This window comes from Dendrobium catenatum, unplaced genomic scaffold, assembly GCF_001605985.2.
Source record: "Dendrobium catenatum unplaced genomic scaffold, ASM160598v2 fragScaff_scaffold_1211, whole genome shotgun sequence".
NCBI classification, from domain to species: domain Eukaryota; kingdom Viridiplantae; phylum Streptophyta; class Magnoliopsida; order Asparagales; family Orchidaceae; genus Dendrobium; species Dendrobium catenatum.
The window spans coordinates 90,211-106,289 of NW_021319673.1; the positions used below are offsets into that span (position 1 = coordinate 90,211).

General features: G+C 35.5%; 1 protein-coding gene across 8 annotated transcripts in view; it reads left to right on the top strand.

The window, feature by feature from the left end:
• Nucleotides 1-16,079, top strand: part of LOC110099268 (BTB/POZ and MATH domain-containing protein 3) — a 39,216-nt gene that overhangs the window by 11,035 nt on the left and 12,102 nt on the right. For 2 of the 8 annotated variants that reach the window (XR_003702229.1, XR_002303428.2), the window contains exons 3-4: nt 1,031-1,148; nt 11,531-11,561. Coding sequence is in view for 5 of the 8 variants with exons in the window: in XM_028699057.1 (XP_028554890.1) it covers nt 5,344-5,741; nt 11,531-11,879 (747 nt within the window). In the remaining 3 variants the exon portion in view is untranslated. Of the gene's footprint in view, nt 1-971; nt 1,149-4,727; nt 5,742-11,530; nt 11,880-16,079 lie in introns of those variants that run through there. The other 6 variants (XM_020826362.2, XR_002303427.2, XM_028699057.1 and 3 more) reach the window with 6 other exon arrangements.

Below are 16,079 nucleotides of genomic sequence, written 5' to 3' on the forward strand. Positions count from 1 at the left end.
CCGACCAACATCACTCGTCAACCATGGTCTTTTCATCCACCGTCGTTTGCCGACAACGATCATATTGAACAAGAATATGCCAACACTTTATTAAGAACAACTGTCCTGTTATTTTTCAACTATGTACAATGCTCTTTACAAATGTATACTTCGAGCCAAGACCTTCTCCCCAAGGAAGAGCTTAAGGGCCTCGTTTGTAATCAACTACAAATATTAGTTTATTCAATCTTGGTGTCTCTTATGAATTATGCACCCTACTCTTTTATCTATATGCGTGTTGGATCTTCGTAGAAAGCTAAGATGATAATCTTATATTTCTCTATTACCCAAATATTTCAGGATGCAACAGAAGTAAACTACGCAATAAAACAAATAAGAGAAAGACAAATTAATAACAACAACGGATGCCACCCTTTATAAAAATAAGAAAGAAAACTATCCAATTTGACTCGCAGTGTTGCGACATTAGTTTGGAACACAATGGTGCTCAAAGCCTTTATTATCATGATACTGCGGCACAAAGACCAGCAACGTTGCGACACTACACAGCATTGCGATGCCAAATTTAAAGTGTTACGACACCTCGCTCTCTATCATTTCTCCCATAAAACTCTACAGTGTCGAGGCGTTGTATGAGAAAAAAAATTTCATGTGCAAATCACCCGAACCCAAGCAGGGGTGACCACTCACACCCCCTAGCAAGCATGATAAATTGACTTGAGATCCGATGCAACAATACAACTTGATTGATCATAATCATATTCCATACAGAACTAATAATGAGCAAAGCACAAAACTCTAAACATAGTTAGTTTTTGATTGATTGATAATTAATTAATAAAATTTATTATTATTATCATGGTTTGTAAAATAGTAAAAAATGAGAAAAGTTTAATAGAGAATGATGGACTCTGCTTTGCCATTACCTTTTTTTATATATAATTTCCCTTCTCTTTGGTCTATCTATGCAGGTCGCAAGTTTTCCTTTTTCCTCTTCGCTTTCATATTGCTTCGGCTTTGTGCTTAATAGGTTTTGAAATATAGTTGCTAAAGAAGCTTCTTGGTCTCGTTTCAACGACATTTTTCTTGTTGATGGAAGCTCATCACAAAGGAGATGGATATAGCTGTCGACCCGACTATGGTTGAAGGTATTTTATTTATTAATTTATTTTCAAATATTGGTAAATTAGAGTTTTATATGGTAAAATTATATAAATAGGCTTTCGTAATTAATAAAATTATAATTTTGAGGGTGGGCAAAATTTTGAGGTGGTTTTGTTGACCCGACCAATTGTATCTGTTGTTGGCTATGCGTTCGCGATGGATGGTTTTGTTAGGGGGGCCAATTTTTGACACAACCCGTAAAGTCAAGCCAAATCCAACCTGGAAAATCCAGTTTCGAGTCCCATTTAACAAATTGGTTTAGTTTGGATTCTAATTCCCAACCCTTATGAAAAATCGGGTTGGGCCTAGGTCAACCCGCTAACCTGAAACCGACTCGCGTGCTGTCACATCCCAAGATTAGATTTGAAAAAATGACTTATCTTAATCTCTTAATTAACAACCATAGCTTATATAAATCATTAATATAAATCTATATATTAAGTGGAAGCAACTAAAATCATATACATAAAAAGATTTCACTATATTGCATCTCCCAAAAATCATAGACACAATAACCAGGAGATCAATACAATCACTAATCTATTAATAACTCATGATTATAAAAGAATAAAGAAAATAAATAATAAAATAAAAAGAAAAATTTGAGTATCTCTGTCAATCTTACTCCAATTGATCCTGGCCCCTTCCCTGACTTGAAATCATTATAATTCATATAATGAGCTAAACAACCCAGTAGTAACTCAAATTCACTAAAACTTTCACCAAAAGACTAGATGAATCAATATGCATGCTTCTTTTAGTCGATTAAATTTATCTCATCAATGATCAATTATTGTTTGGAAAGCTCAAAATGATCAATAATAAAAGTAGAAAATCATTTCATTGAATCTATGAATAAATAATAAGTATGAGAATCAGTAAAGCAGCAGTGCGGAAATCATTCATAAGTCAGTAAAGAAATCATGACCTACAAATGTCAATATCATCAGTTGAGTCTATCTTATCTATTCATGTACATCTTTTATTCATATACTATATATGCTTCCGATATTATCAATGTTATTAATATGTCTATCAATGCTATCAATACTATCAATATATGCATGCATCAATATATGATTTAGTAAAGCATGAAATCAAATTTTAATGTGGTGTTTTAATCATTTCATTTGTTCATTCATATTATTATATCATATCATCACCATTATCATTAACATTTTCATTGCAAGTGGCTTTCTATTATTATGAAGAGTCGTCACTCTCTACCCATTGACGAAATTGGTCACCAGATATAGGCTACAACCATGATAATATCACAAACCATATTTAAAGGAAAACTCATCGGCCCATCCTCCTACGCAAAGTATTAACATTTTAAGAGCCAACCCGCATTAAGTATATTATTGATAGCCAACCATTCCTTGCTTAAGCAAATGCCATACTCATTTATATGAAATGCAATATGAATTGCAATAATCTATATAATGCAATAAAACCTATAGATGATTTCATAACTTCAAAAAATCATAACTTTCATTTCATGCAATATAAATCAATAATATTACGATCAAAATGTTCATAAAATCCGTATCTATCATATGTAAAAAGTTACACTACAAAACCCGATAAATTAAGAGTAAATACGATTTTATGGATTTAGAAGTGAAAAAATCTATCAAACACAAAGTCATTAAAAACTAAAAAGAGATTTGACTTATGATGATATGAAGAAATATCTGAATAAAATTGACGGACAAAAACGCCCCAAATGCCCTTCTCTCTCCTCCCTCTCCTCTCATGTTCCCTTCTCATAAAGCTGGGCAGTGGTAGGGAAGTGAGGGACGAACATATATATATATATATATATATATATTACCTTAATTAAAAATATTTATAGGGTTTTGTCGTATACCAAAATAATAATAATAATAATAATAATAATAATAATAACTCAAAGCACCGCAATGCTCCAGAGCACAGCGCCGTCACTCTCCAATACAAACAAAAATTTAAAATTTTTACACTTTTTTGTATTTTTGGGTTCTCACAAGTGCAACCCCATGCATCTCCCAGCCTCACGCCTCCTGCGCTTGCTCCATCGCACTGGCAACTCGTACCCGCGCTCGCCTTGCACTTACGGTCGCACCTTTGCTTGCTCCGTCACCTACTCGCGATTGCACCTGTGCAGCCCTGCTCGCCCCCGTAGCCCGCGTTTAACGTTTGCCTATTCTGTGCTAGCTCGAGTCAGCGTGTCGTGTCAGGTCGGGTTGACCTGGGTCAGGTCCGGGTTTAGATTTTTGACTTGTTTGTATAATCGGATCGGGTTCGACGCCCATAAGTTTTGTTATTATTATATAAAAGGAATCTGAGCTTCTAAGGAATAGGGATGTCTCCCATTTTGATCCATGCTGCTGATGATGAATGTGCGTGGGTGTGTGTGCATGTGCATGCACCTTAAGTTAGGAGAGGAGTTGCTACCATTAGGTAGATTAACTCTGACATCATGATAATCGGATTAAGCTTACTAAATTATACTAAAAACTCTGTTGGTTGGTCGAATAAGCAAATGGAGAAGAATAAAGTTAAATACGAGATTTATTTTAACTCATTTATCATTGTAGATGTTGCCACTCACTTAGGTTTCGTTTGTGATAGTTTTAGATCATTATTTTTGTTGTTTTTAAGAGATTTTTTGTACTAAAAAACAGATTTACAAAGCAGTAAGAAAGTCATTCGAAGCGAAGCCTTAGGCTCGGTTTGAGATGGCTTTTTGGCTATTTTGTGGTAGGAAAATCAGTAATGAAAAAATGGTGTGTTTGACTGATAGCTTTTTTATAACTTGATTCAAAATTTGGCCTTTAACATTTTTTGAAAAAGTATTTTTGGAACTTATGCTTCATTTGGGATAATTTTTTTATTGTTTTCTAAAACATTTTTAGTACAAAAATTTTGGTTCAGATATTTTTTGTACTATATTTTAAAAAATAATAAAAAATTATCCCAAATAAAATCTTAAACATCATAATTCCTGGGTTTGATTAACATGCTATTTTGGGTGAGACGACATTGATGAGGAAAATACATATAGTGGCAGCATATGTTGAAAGCTTTTTGTATGGTATTTTCATCATTATTTGTTGCTTGTTATCATGTATAAACAACTAAATAAAAAGAGTAAACAGGGTGGCTTATAGGGGTGATTTAATTTAAAAATATTAAAATATATTATATAATAATAACTTAAATTAATTTTTACATATATTTTAAATTAATAGAGAGGTTCAACTAGCTTTCAAGCCAAGTTAGGCTAAGCTTTAGCTTAAGCTTATTTAATGCACGAGCTCAAGTATAGATTCGAGCTCAAACTCGTGGCTCGATAAGCTACGTGAGGTTTTTAAGGAATCAGCTTGAGCAGGCTTACGAGCCGACTTAGCTCACTTTCACCCCTAGTGGCTTACATGCATAACTATTAAAATAAATAAATAAATAAAGGCCCCGATCACTCTATTGTAGCGATGTTGCTCTCCTTATTTTGCCAATGTTGAGTGACCGGACAAAATAAAAGTTCCACTTATACCCCCAATTCTCGCGTATTCTGAAGAACAGAACCTTGCTTGACCCGGAACGGCGTGTCGGCGGCAAAGCCGCGGCCGCACATCATGAACCGGTGGCCCGGTTCATCGTACTGACACTGTTCAGCCCATGCTCTATAAATTCCCACCAACCACAAGTTGATAATTGATTAACTTCTGCAGCGTTCGTTTTTTCTTGCGTCCTCCCCAGCTTTCCTCATTTCTTCATCTTCTCCATCCGCTGTGGTCGTCTCCTCCGCCGGCGGCTTGGTGTATTCAGTCTCCTTTAGTTTATTGCAGAACGCGATCACGAGAACTCTTGAAATCACCGGATTGCATGGTAAGAAGGATCGGTGCTAGGGTTAGGACTCGGTGATTTTTCATATTTGTCGTTTGGGTGAAGCAGAGATGCCTGACTTTCTTGGGCTAGGATTTGGTTGGGGAAGAGGCTCTCTGCTACTACTTACACAGTTATTGCGGTCTTCTTACGATACTGTGTCGCCTCTCGATTTTGCAGCGTCAGTCCTCGGGAGGACGTGATCACTTAATCGGACTAGATTTGGCGTGCTTAGAGTTATCTTGCTAAAGAATACGGCAATCTCGGGGGTTTTGAGCTAATTTTTTCGAAGTGGCCATAGCGGATGAGATGGAGAAGACAGGTGGCGAGCCTGGAGGAGTTTTAGGGGACAACATCTCGCGATCCAAGTCCTTGTTTGAGACGGTGAACAGCTCGCATCAGTATACAATAAAAGGGTACTCCTTGGCGAAGGGAATGGGACCGGGGAAATACATGACGAGCGATATGTTCACGGTGGGGGGATACCAGTGGGCGGTCTACTTCTATCCTGACGGGAAGAATCCGGAGGACAATTCACTCTATGTTTCAGTTTTCATTGCGTTGGCCAGTGAAGGAACGGATGTGAGGGCACTGTTTGAGCTCACGCTACTTGATCAGAGCGGAAAGGGGAAGCACAAAATACATAGCCACTTTGATAGAGCGTTGGAGAGTGGTCCGTACACTCTTAAGTATCGAGGGAGCATGTGGTACGTTTTTTTCTTGATTGAATTTAGTTGACCCTTTATTAGATATATCTCGCTGTTCGGTCATTTGGTGTGTTTTTGAGGGATTTATTTATTTTACCTTCAAATCATGGGCACTGGATGAGTTTTGTGTCTTTTTCTATCTCACGGCACTAGATTGCTTTGGCTATTGTTCTTTTGAATCATTAGTAAGCTCATTTGCGTTCTTATTACGAGCTCTTTTATAGCTGATGAATTCAGTTGTTTGCAGACTGCCTTTGAAGATGTTAAACTTTGTGTTGAAGCCTGGGAAGATTTGGCCATTATGGTACTGAAAACTTGAAGCATCATCGAGTTTAAAAGACCATGAAGATCAATAGGTTGAGAAGCAGAATCTGAATATTATTAAACAGGAAAAGATTGCAAGATAGGAAATATGCGGATAAGTGAGACAAGTTACACGGTCAGGTCGAAATATTGAAAGAAAATGGATAACTTGGGGAGTAGCAACGCTTCTTGTTGTCACATGAAAGGGTGTGGACAATAAGCAGGAACTGTGAGGGGAGGACTCCTTGTGTTTGGAAGATTGATCCCTTTTACGTAGGTTAGAGGTGCTTATGTATAGAGGGATCCCTGATGTAACCATAGATTATCTATATTTTTACTTACTATTAAGGTGACACTATTGACCAATTGAGCAAAACCTTGACACATGTTAGCGGTGATTAGATCAGATTTGCTTTAGGCTCTCAGTGCGCCATAGTTGTTAAGTCGCGCTTATGTAATTGTTGACTATTAGTAATAGAACTAAACGGCCTAGTCAATTGAGCATTGCTATTGTGTTGTGCTATCTAACTTTACAAAGGCTATTAATTTCCCTATGAGGCAATTAGGGTGCATATAATTCCCTTGTTTGGTCATTATATGCAAATAATTTTATTGAAAAAGACGTTCAATTAGTTCTTGCTACTTGTTCATTTGTTTAAAATGGATAAATTTTTTCATATTGGACACCCACTGTTGGTGTTTTTTCTTCATTTATTACATCATAACTCTGAAACTTGGAGCATAGATTGCGGCGTGATACTAATGTTTCTCAAAATCAATTTGGATTCATGCCGTGTAGGTCGACTATGGAAGCCATATATTTATTAAGAGGTTTGATGGAGAAATATAGAGAAAATAAGGAGGATCTACATATGATATTTATTTAGAAAAAGCATATGATAAAGTTCCAAGAAAAGTGCTTTGGAGAGTTCTTGAAAAGAAATGAGTCAATAATGCTTATATTCAAATCATTAAAGATATGTAGCAGGAGCTATTACTTGTGTTCAAATACAAGGTGGATTGTCCAAGTATTTCCCTATTTCGGTTGGGTTACATTAGGGGTGTAAGTGAGCCGAGCCGGCTCGCGAGCCGGCTCGAGCTCGACTCGTTTATGAGCTCGTGAGCCGAGCTTATCGAGCTCACGAGTCGAGCTCGAGTTCGAGCTCGAGCCGGCTTGGCTCGTGAGCTCGCGAGCCGGCTCGATTAAATATTAATATTTTTTTAAAATAATTTTATTTTATTTATTAAATTTAAATATTAAAAAATTATAATAATATATTCTTCTTGTTGATAAGACTAGAGAGGGAGTTGAAGGTAAACTTGAATTATGGAGGTCAACCTTAGAGTCTAAAGGTTTTCGCTTGAGTAGATCTAAAACGGAATATATGGAGTGTAATTTTAGTAGTAATAGACCTAGTGATGGGATTGTGACTTTGGGCGATCAAGTCATTAATAAGAGTACACGTTTTAGATATATTGGATCTATTGTTCAGAGTGATGGTGGAATAGATGGGGATATTATCAACAGAATTCAAGTTGGATGGTTGAAGTAGAGGAATGCATTGGGCTTGTTATGTGATAGAAATGTACCCCTCAAACTTAAGAGAAAATTCTATAAGATGGTAGTGAGGCCTGCAATGGTTTATGGTGCCGAATGTTGGCCATTAAAAGAGAAGCATAATACTAAGTTAAGTGTGGCAGAGATGAGGATGCTCAGGTGGATGAGTGGCTTTACCCTTAGAGATAGGATACGAAATGAGCATATACGTGGAAAGGTTGGAGTAGCTCCAGTAGAAGATAAGATTAGAGAGAGTCGCCTTAGATGGTTTGGTCACATAAAACGGCGGCCTTCCGATGACCCAGTTAGGAGAGTAGAGGTATTAGATTTGACTTATGTTAAGAAAGGTAGGGGTAGACCTAAAAAGACAATGTTAGAAAATATTAGGAATGACCTTTCTTTATTAGATTTAAACGAGAATTTGACTTTTAATAGGACACAATGGAGAAAAAGGATTCATGTAGCCGACTTCACGTAGTGGGATAAAGGCTTGATGTTGTTGTTGTTGTATTACATCATAACTCTGAACCCTCCTATATGGTTTGTAAATTGAAATTTTGTTCGTTCGTTTGGGTTTATGATGCACCAATGCATGCATGATACAACATGAATATGATATATGTCAATTATTGAAAATATAGGGCACAAATATATGTTGGACATGATATTGTAATATTATCTATTAACTGTTTGAATTAAATAAACATGAATTGAATTCATATAATAGCATATTTATTTTGATTACTTATGAAATAAGATATAAATTTAAATTTATTAAATGCCTTAAATTGAACTGCAGAAGAAATAGTCATATGATATTATACATTTTTAGCTTAAAGATGAGATGATTGATTCTTTCGGCATAAGAAACAAAATAAATATGATTTAAAAAAACATAGAGAAATAGAGTGGAATATGGAATATAAAATTTATTTTGAAGTGTTAAGTTATTTAAGAAATACGTATTTCTAAATAAATAGTAGATGGCTTAATTTAAGGTATTTATGCAATATATTTTTAAATTTAAATTTATTATTTAGAACATGCGTATATGACATATATGTCGATTAATTTTTTTATTGTTTTTTAATTGTACGCATAAATGACATGTATGGCACATATGGGGTTTGTGTCAGGCAGTTAACGTGCTCTTCATACATAAGACATAATACAACTCATTCTTATGTCGTGTCAATGCATCATAGGTGTGGGTTCTAGAACTATTGATTTTCTTGGCAGCCTTCTTTATCTTTTTAGAGTAGAAGATGTCAGTAAAATTCTTTTGAGCCGAACTTTATTTTAATGGACATGAATAACCTTGATTACATTAAATCATACATGGCTACATCTATAGTTTGACCAGCATACAATTTGTGACATTCAAAACCAAAAAAATCAAACATAATCAACCACAACTAAGCAAAATGCCCTTTTCATTCTCTTGTTAGTTATAAGAGATCCCTAGTTTTATATACTAGCAATGCTTTATGGTGTAGAGACTTGCAATGCTTTATGGCTTAGAATGTTGTCCAATTAAAAGAGAAATATAAAATTAAGTGTCGCAAAGATAAGGATGCTCAGGTGGATGAGTGGTTTTACATTTTGATAGAATGCAAAACGATTATATTTATGAAAATGTTGGAGTAGCTCCCATGACAGATAAGATTAGAGAGAGTCGCCTTAAATGGTTTGGTCACATAAAATGTTGGTCTTTTGATAAGCCGGTTATGATAATAGATGTATTAGATCCAACTTATGTTAAGAAAGTTATAGGTGGACCTAAAAAGGCTTGGTTATAAACTATTAGATATGACTTTTTTTTTATTTAAATGAAAATTTTGACTCTTAATAGGGAAAAATGAAGAAAAATGATTAATTTAGCTGATCCACATATCAGGATAGAGGCTTGAAATTGTTGTTGTTTGTTAAGATATACACATTACACACAACAATATCTCGATGATTCTCTTTCAATGGTGATGGCTAAAGTTTTATAAGGAATTGTTTTGCGTCATACTTTTGGGGAAATATATTAGGTTTTGAGAATTGAGGATAACAAGAAAGGAGATGATGGACAGTACATACTCAAGTTTCCATCATAAAAGAGGCGGAGATGAGATGGATTGGCTAAGAAGATTTTTGAAATTTTGGGATCTGCCTTGCATTTGGACACAAAGAATACTTTTTAATGGACAAGGAGAAATAAAGTAGTTGAAGGGAGAAGAAAATGTGAAGGATGATGAATGTTGATGCCCTCGCTCACTTGGACAATTGTGTGAGCACATGCAAGATCATAGGGTTTCACATCTTCCAAGTGGGTGCCATTTCTAAGGTGTTCCTAGGGGTTTTCTTTGCTTTTAAGCCTCCATGTTGTAACTCAAGCAACTTGTCTTGATTGGAGAACTTAATTCTAATTTTCTAAATGTTGAAGAGCATCAAGAGTTGAAGAAGTAATGATATGCATAAAGAAACATGTTTGATCTTAAATTGCAATGCTTTACATTTTAAAAAATAGTAGATCTTCTGGATGAAAAGGATAAGCTCAAGGAGATAAAAGAAGAGTGGCATGGCTACAAAGCTGCTGATGGAGAAGATTGCATGGCTCCAAATTATAATGAAATAGATTGTATTAGAATCGGAGTAGCCCTGAGTTATACATATTTATAATGCATGGCAGTTTAATTGTGATTTTTTTAGATAATTTTTTAAGGAAGATTTTTAAACTTGGTATTCAATGAACTAAAAAATTATTATTTGCTCAACATAGTTTGATGTGATGATTATCATTTCATTTTTTTCAAATTATTCCTCATGATTAAAATATATTTAGTATCTGATATAAATGTTTTCTTTTAGGGCTGCACTTCCCTTGAGCAAACCACTAAACTGGCTTTCTTGCATTGGCTTGTCATATCACCTTAAAGACATACGGAGAGCTTACCAATCCTTGTTAACTCTAACATTTTTTTAATATTAACATGAAGTATGCTTACAAAATGTTTATGTTTTAAGTTTCTAAAAAAATTTCATTTCTAAAACTCTCCTTGCGAATTAGTAAGAAGATTACCTGAACGAGTTAAAGTGTTTTTAGCTGGATGTCAACATGCTTCATTAATCTTATGGTTCAAGCAGTTTTACTTCATTTTCGTTTTGAGAATCTAATTATTGTCTATCATGGTTTGCATGGAATTAGCCATGTTTGGAAGTTCTATCAGTGTGTGTGAGACTGGATAAAGAGACCTTCCATGAAGTTCAACATATGTGGTTTGAATCTTTGGTGTGCTTTGTAGATGACCTCTGTCTAAACTTGTCCTAATTTCATATCAGATTTTTGTTCATTGCTTCATTTCGCACTGGACAGTCTATTTTGGTAAAAAATACAATGTTATGTAAGACGACACTCATGTCATGCTCCTGTACTTGCTTAGTTTTGCACAGTTTGATAGTTTTATGATTCTTCAAAAGTATTAATCAGACAGGTCAAGATTTTGTTTACTTGATGCTGACGGAACACTTTCTTGAATCAGTCAAATAATCCCGTTTATTATAATGATCCATATTTCTCTGTCAAAAATGTTAGACCAAAGTTTTGAAATAGGATGCTTAACTATCCTCCGTCTATTTTTATCTGAAGGACTCCTCTACAATCCTTTTTTCAATCATTTATAGGCTGTAATTCGTGGATGAAATACCTAAAAAGTATTTGGATGTTGAGAAATTGTTCAACATCCTTTTATCTATTTGAATGGTTGCTTTGCTAGGGAATCTGCTTCGCTTTTGAGTTAGTTCAGATCTTTTATTTTTCTGCCTTAATTGTCCCAAGCTAATATGTTCTGGCAGTTATGCTTTTTCACAGCTGTTATCCAGAGTTTTCTTTCCTCGCAAACAATTAATATTTCTGCATTTAATTGATTAATGACATTTCCAGGGGTTACAAACGATTTTATAGAAGAACATCGTTAGAAACATCTGATTACCTTAAGGATGACTGTCTGGTGATGAACTGTACTGTCGGTGTTGTTAGAAATCGTCTTGAGACACCAAGGCAGTTTTCCATCCCTGTACCGCCACCAGATATGGGAAGTTCTCTTAGAGAACTGCTGAAATTTGGCATTGGCTCCGATATTGTTTTTGTGGTTGGTGATGAGACATTTAAGGCCCACAAGCTAATTCTTGCTGCTCGTTCTCCAGTGTTCAAAGCCCAGTTTTTTGGCCTCATCGGGAACCCAAATGTGGAAGAGATTATTGTGGAAGATGTGGAACCTCCTGTTTTTAAAGTAAGGATATTCATTTCTTAATATTTTTTCTTCATTATGTGTTTACTTTTTGACTGATTCAAAATTATTGGTTTTCAAAGCTCTTATGTAGTTTGATTGAATTGCTTATACTTACAATAGAATGTTTCATCCCATTAGCGATCAAAACTGCATATGCTTCATGTTTCTTTTGGGTACTCATCGTCCAAGCTATAGGAGGGCTAGTCTAATGTTAAAAACTATCACATGATAAATTGAAGTATTAATCCCCTACTCTCAAAGACGTAGGCTGCATCTCTTCTTTTTTCTCTCATCTCTTATATTATTATTATTGTTATTCTTTTCCATCTACCTCTATTTCTCTTCCTCTTCTTTCTTTAACCTCTAATTCCTCTATTGTCTCTATATTACACAGTTTAAGTGTTTTGCCCCTAACCAGCCCAGCCATTGAGTCACCTTGGGTCAAGAGTTAGGCTAACCCAAAGTGGCCAAGATCACTTGGGATTGAGCCAATTCCTATCCTAACTCCAATTGAACTTTTTGGTACAACTAACATTTGAACTTGTGTTTTTGGAAAATTATTGTTTTTCATCTATAGTAATTCAACAATATGTGAGCAACATTCCATTAATTTTGGATTTTGAAATGAAAGCCTATTTTTTAAATTTTTTTCCATTCTTGATAGTTATTTCTTCACATATTTATGTCCATGTTCTCATCTTTGCTTTTGGATACAAAATCAAGTATCAAATTTCTGTAATAAAATATCCAATTTTCTACTTTCCTTTTATCTTAATCTAATTTTTATTATGATATCAAAGACATAGAAGTTATATTCCTTATGAGATTAACTTGTCCTTTTATAGTCTCTCTTCCAAATTGATGGGTTCTTCACCAACATTAAAAGCTTTTTTTGTCCAAAAATATATGTGAGTGATCCTTTTTAAAAGAAGACTGCAGCTGCCCTAATGTAGCAAGCGGTTAAAAAATGGTAACTCCTTAGATAAAAACGAGGGTGCAAACGAGTCGAGTCGAGCTCTAGCTCGGCTCGTGAATTAAGTGTGGCCAAACTCGAGCTCGGTATGCTCGAACTCGACTTGGATTTTGTATTTTTGGCTCGAGCTCGGCTCGTTAGGTCAAGCCCGAATAAGATGCTCGAACTCGCCTTGTTTATAGGCTCAATAGCTCAGCCTGTATTAAGCTAAAACTTTGTGAATCACATAACATGAAAATGAGCACAGAGAAAGCACAGAAAAAATCAACAGGTGAAACTTATTCTATCATGTAAAAAAGTGAATAAAATAATTTGATATTCAAAGGCATATGTTTGTTTCAACTTATAAAAAAGAGTGAAACAAAGATGCTGAAAACATAAGTTTGTCAAAGTGGTTAGTTCACTGTTGTGACTTGGAAGCAAAAATATTAAATGGGATGAGAAGAAATTGCATGAACATAAGTATGGGGGCTGATTTATGATTTACTCCAACAATAATGAAAGATACAATTGATCTACTATTCTTGAGTAGATTGGCTCTCCTATACCTAGCTGCCGCTAGGAACGACTTACAAAAGAACTACAACAATCATGATATCATAATAATAATAAACAACCCAATTAACCCTAATATAAGCCTTCCTACTTCCCTCATAAATTTGAATTATTCAAATCAGCCATCTTTTCCTAAATGAAATACTTTCTAATTCAAATCAGCTATCTTTTCCTAAATTAAAACCTTCCTAAATAGCTCCCCTTGATACCTCCTTCTTACATAGGGTTTGTTTGGTTGGCTATAAAGTGAATGCAGTGTAAAACAAGTACTTTGAGGCTGCTTGGTTTGAAATAAAATGAATGCAAAAGAATTATTTTTTCTGTTTGGTTGGATGTATGCAGAGTAAAGTAAAATCAGTACATCAGAAACTATCATTTGATTGTTTTGTTGAGTGACTACTGAGTTTTTTCTCTTCTTAGATTTGACAATTGATGCATTATAGGGACCTTTTTAATTCTGCAAATAGGCCCTTAGTTTGGAAAGAAAATTCTCCATACGTGTCCACATTGTGAGAGCGATTAGATCTCTTCTTGAACTTATCTTCATATCAATTTAATTTAAAAAGAATTTCAACAAGATATCACATAGTCCTACAACCATTGAGTTTTGGAGAGGAAAATGTACTGGCAAGGATTTCTAAAATAAGAATCTTATATGTGTGCATATAAATGGGCCAAAATTGGTGTTGCCATTACGGCTAGCTTGAATCGATATGTAACCAAATAATTAGATATTCATGAAAATTTAAATGCATAATCGTATAAGAAATAATAATTGTTGTTAAGTGGCGGGTATGAATAAAAATTTTGGTTAACAGGGCTGCATTATCAAGCATATGAAGGCAATGAGACATAAATCTATGTGTATAAATACAAAAATAAATAAAAGGAATGAAACAACGGATAAAGCAAAAAAATTTGGTGTCAACTGTCAGAAAGCTCATTCACAATGACACTTAATAGAGTTTAGCCTCTGGTCCCAAAAAAAAATGAAACGGTGGAAAGTCATTTTGCTGCATTGAATCAATTGGCAATGAAGGAAAGTAGGTGCAGTTTTGAAGATTTTAAAGTATTAGCTTAATCACTTACACGATGAATAAGCAACAGAAAATGAGACGAAGCAAAAATGCCTTCGGCTCGTTAGTACAACACAATGAACGAATATGCAACATCTAGAAAACTTTTCTAAAGAGAAAGTGCTTACTGATTTACCATTATTTTCATTGCAAAGGGAAATGAATAGCATCAACTATGGTTTCAGGGAAAAGGAGAGATGAGAGATTAAAGAATAACTTGCCTTGTTTCTTCCTCAAACTCCCCCTTCGTTTCGTCACAGGTATCTCACTCAAGCCCTCACAAAACACCCACCCTCAAGCAAGTGGAAACTCAATTGGTTTCCATTCATCTCTAAAAATCACAAGTTTGCGCCTCTCGATTGAAGGAGCGAAGTGAGTCGAAGAAGCTACTGGTGCAAAACTCTACCTCACGCGAAGCATCAAATTTTAACAACCACGAAAAGCTTTTGAAACACTGATGGAGGAATAAATGACGATGGTTCCCGCCGCAGGAAGAAGAAACAAAGATAGCTTCAGCGGGTTTCTCTCTCTCGCATGCGTGAAATCTTTTTTCACTCAAAATTGGACTGTTTTCCTTTACTTGTAAAATGAGCTGCAACAGGGAGTTTGAAATACGTTAGGATTTTACTTCACTTTATACCATGTCCAACCAAACATCAAAAAGTTCAGAAGCAATGCATTTAATATACTTTACATTTACTTTACTTTTAACCAAACAGCCCCATAATGAATAATAGCTCCCCTGGGCCTCACAAGGGGTTCGAACTCATTCCTTATGCTGTCCCCTAGTTGCCCAGCCACATGGCTGGTTCGGCTTGGGTTGGGCTAGGCTTGTTGGCTGGGCTGGGCCGTGGGCGTATCAATAATCCCGCCCAAACGTGCATGGGAACTGCCTCCTGATCATCTCGTATGGCTCCCATGTAGCTTTGTACTATAGCAAATCCTTCTACTTAATTAGTACCTCTTGTGCTCCTGTTTCCCCTTGGCGTAACCTTTCTGCTTTTAGGGGTTCCAAAATAATCTCCATATCTTCTATCAAAGTTGGGGGTAGTGAAGATGATATGCGATCTCCAATCACACATCTCAACTGTCATATATGAAATATCTGAGGGCAATGCTGACGAAGGTGGTCAGTCGATATGCCACTGCTCCGTTGCGCTCCAAAATCTCCTAAGTCCCTAAGTATAATGAGGACAATTTCTTATTACTCCTCCTTGCTAGTGTCTTTTGTTGGTAGGGTCTCAGCTTTAAGTAAATCATGTCTCCTGGCTCAAAGTGTACTTCTCTCTTGTACTCATCAGCCTTCCTATTCATGATTTGATAGGCACTCAACAAATGTCCCTTGAGCTCTGCTAATATCGTGTCCCTCTCCTCTAAGTATCGATCTATACTAGATATTGAGGTAGTGATATGTCCATAATGTAATAAATGAGGTGAATCTCTCCCATAAATAATTCTAAAAGGGGTGGCATGTACTGTTGAATGGTACGAAGTGTTGTACCCATACTCGGCCGAAGAAGTTCACTTTGCCCAACTTTTTGGCATATCTGATACAAAGCTTCGCAAATAGGTCTCCACGCTTCTGTTGACCATCTC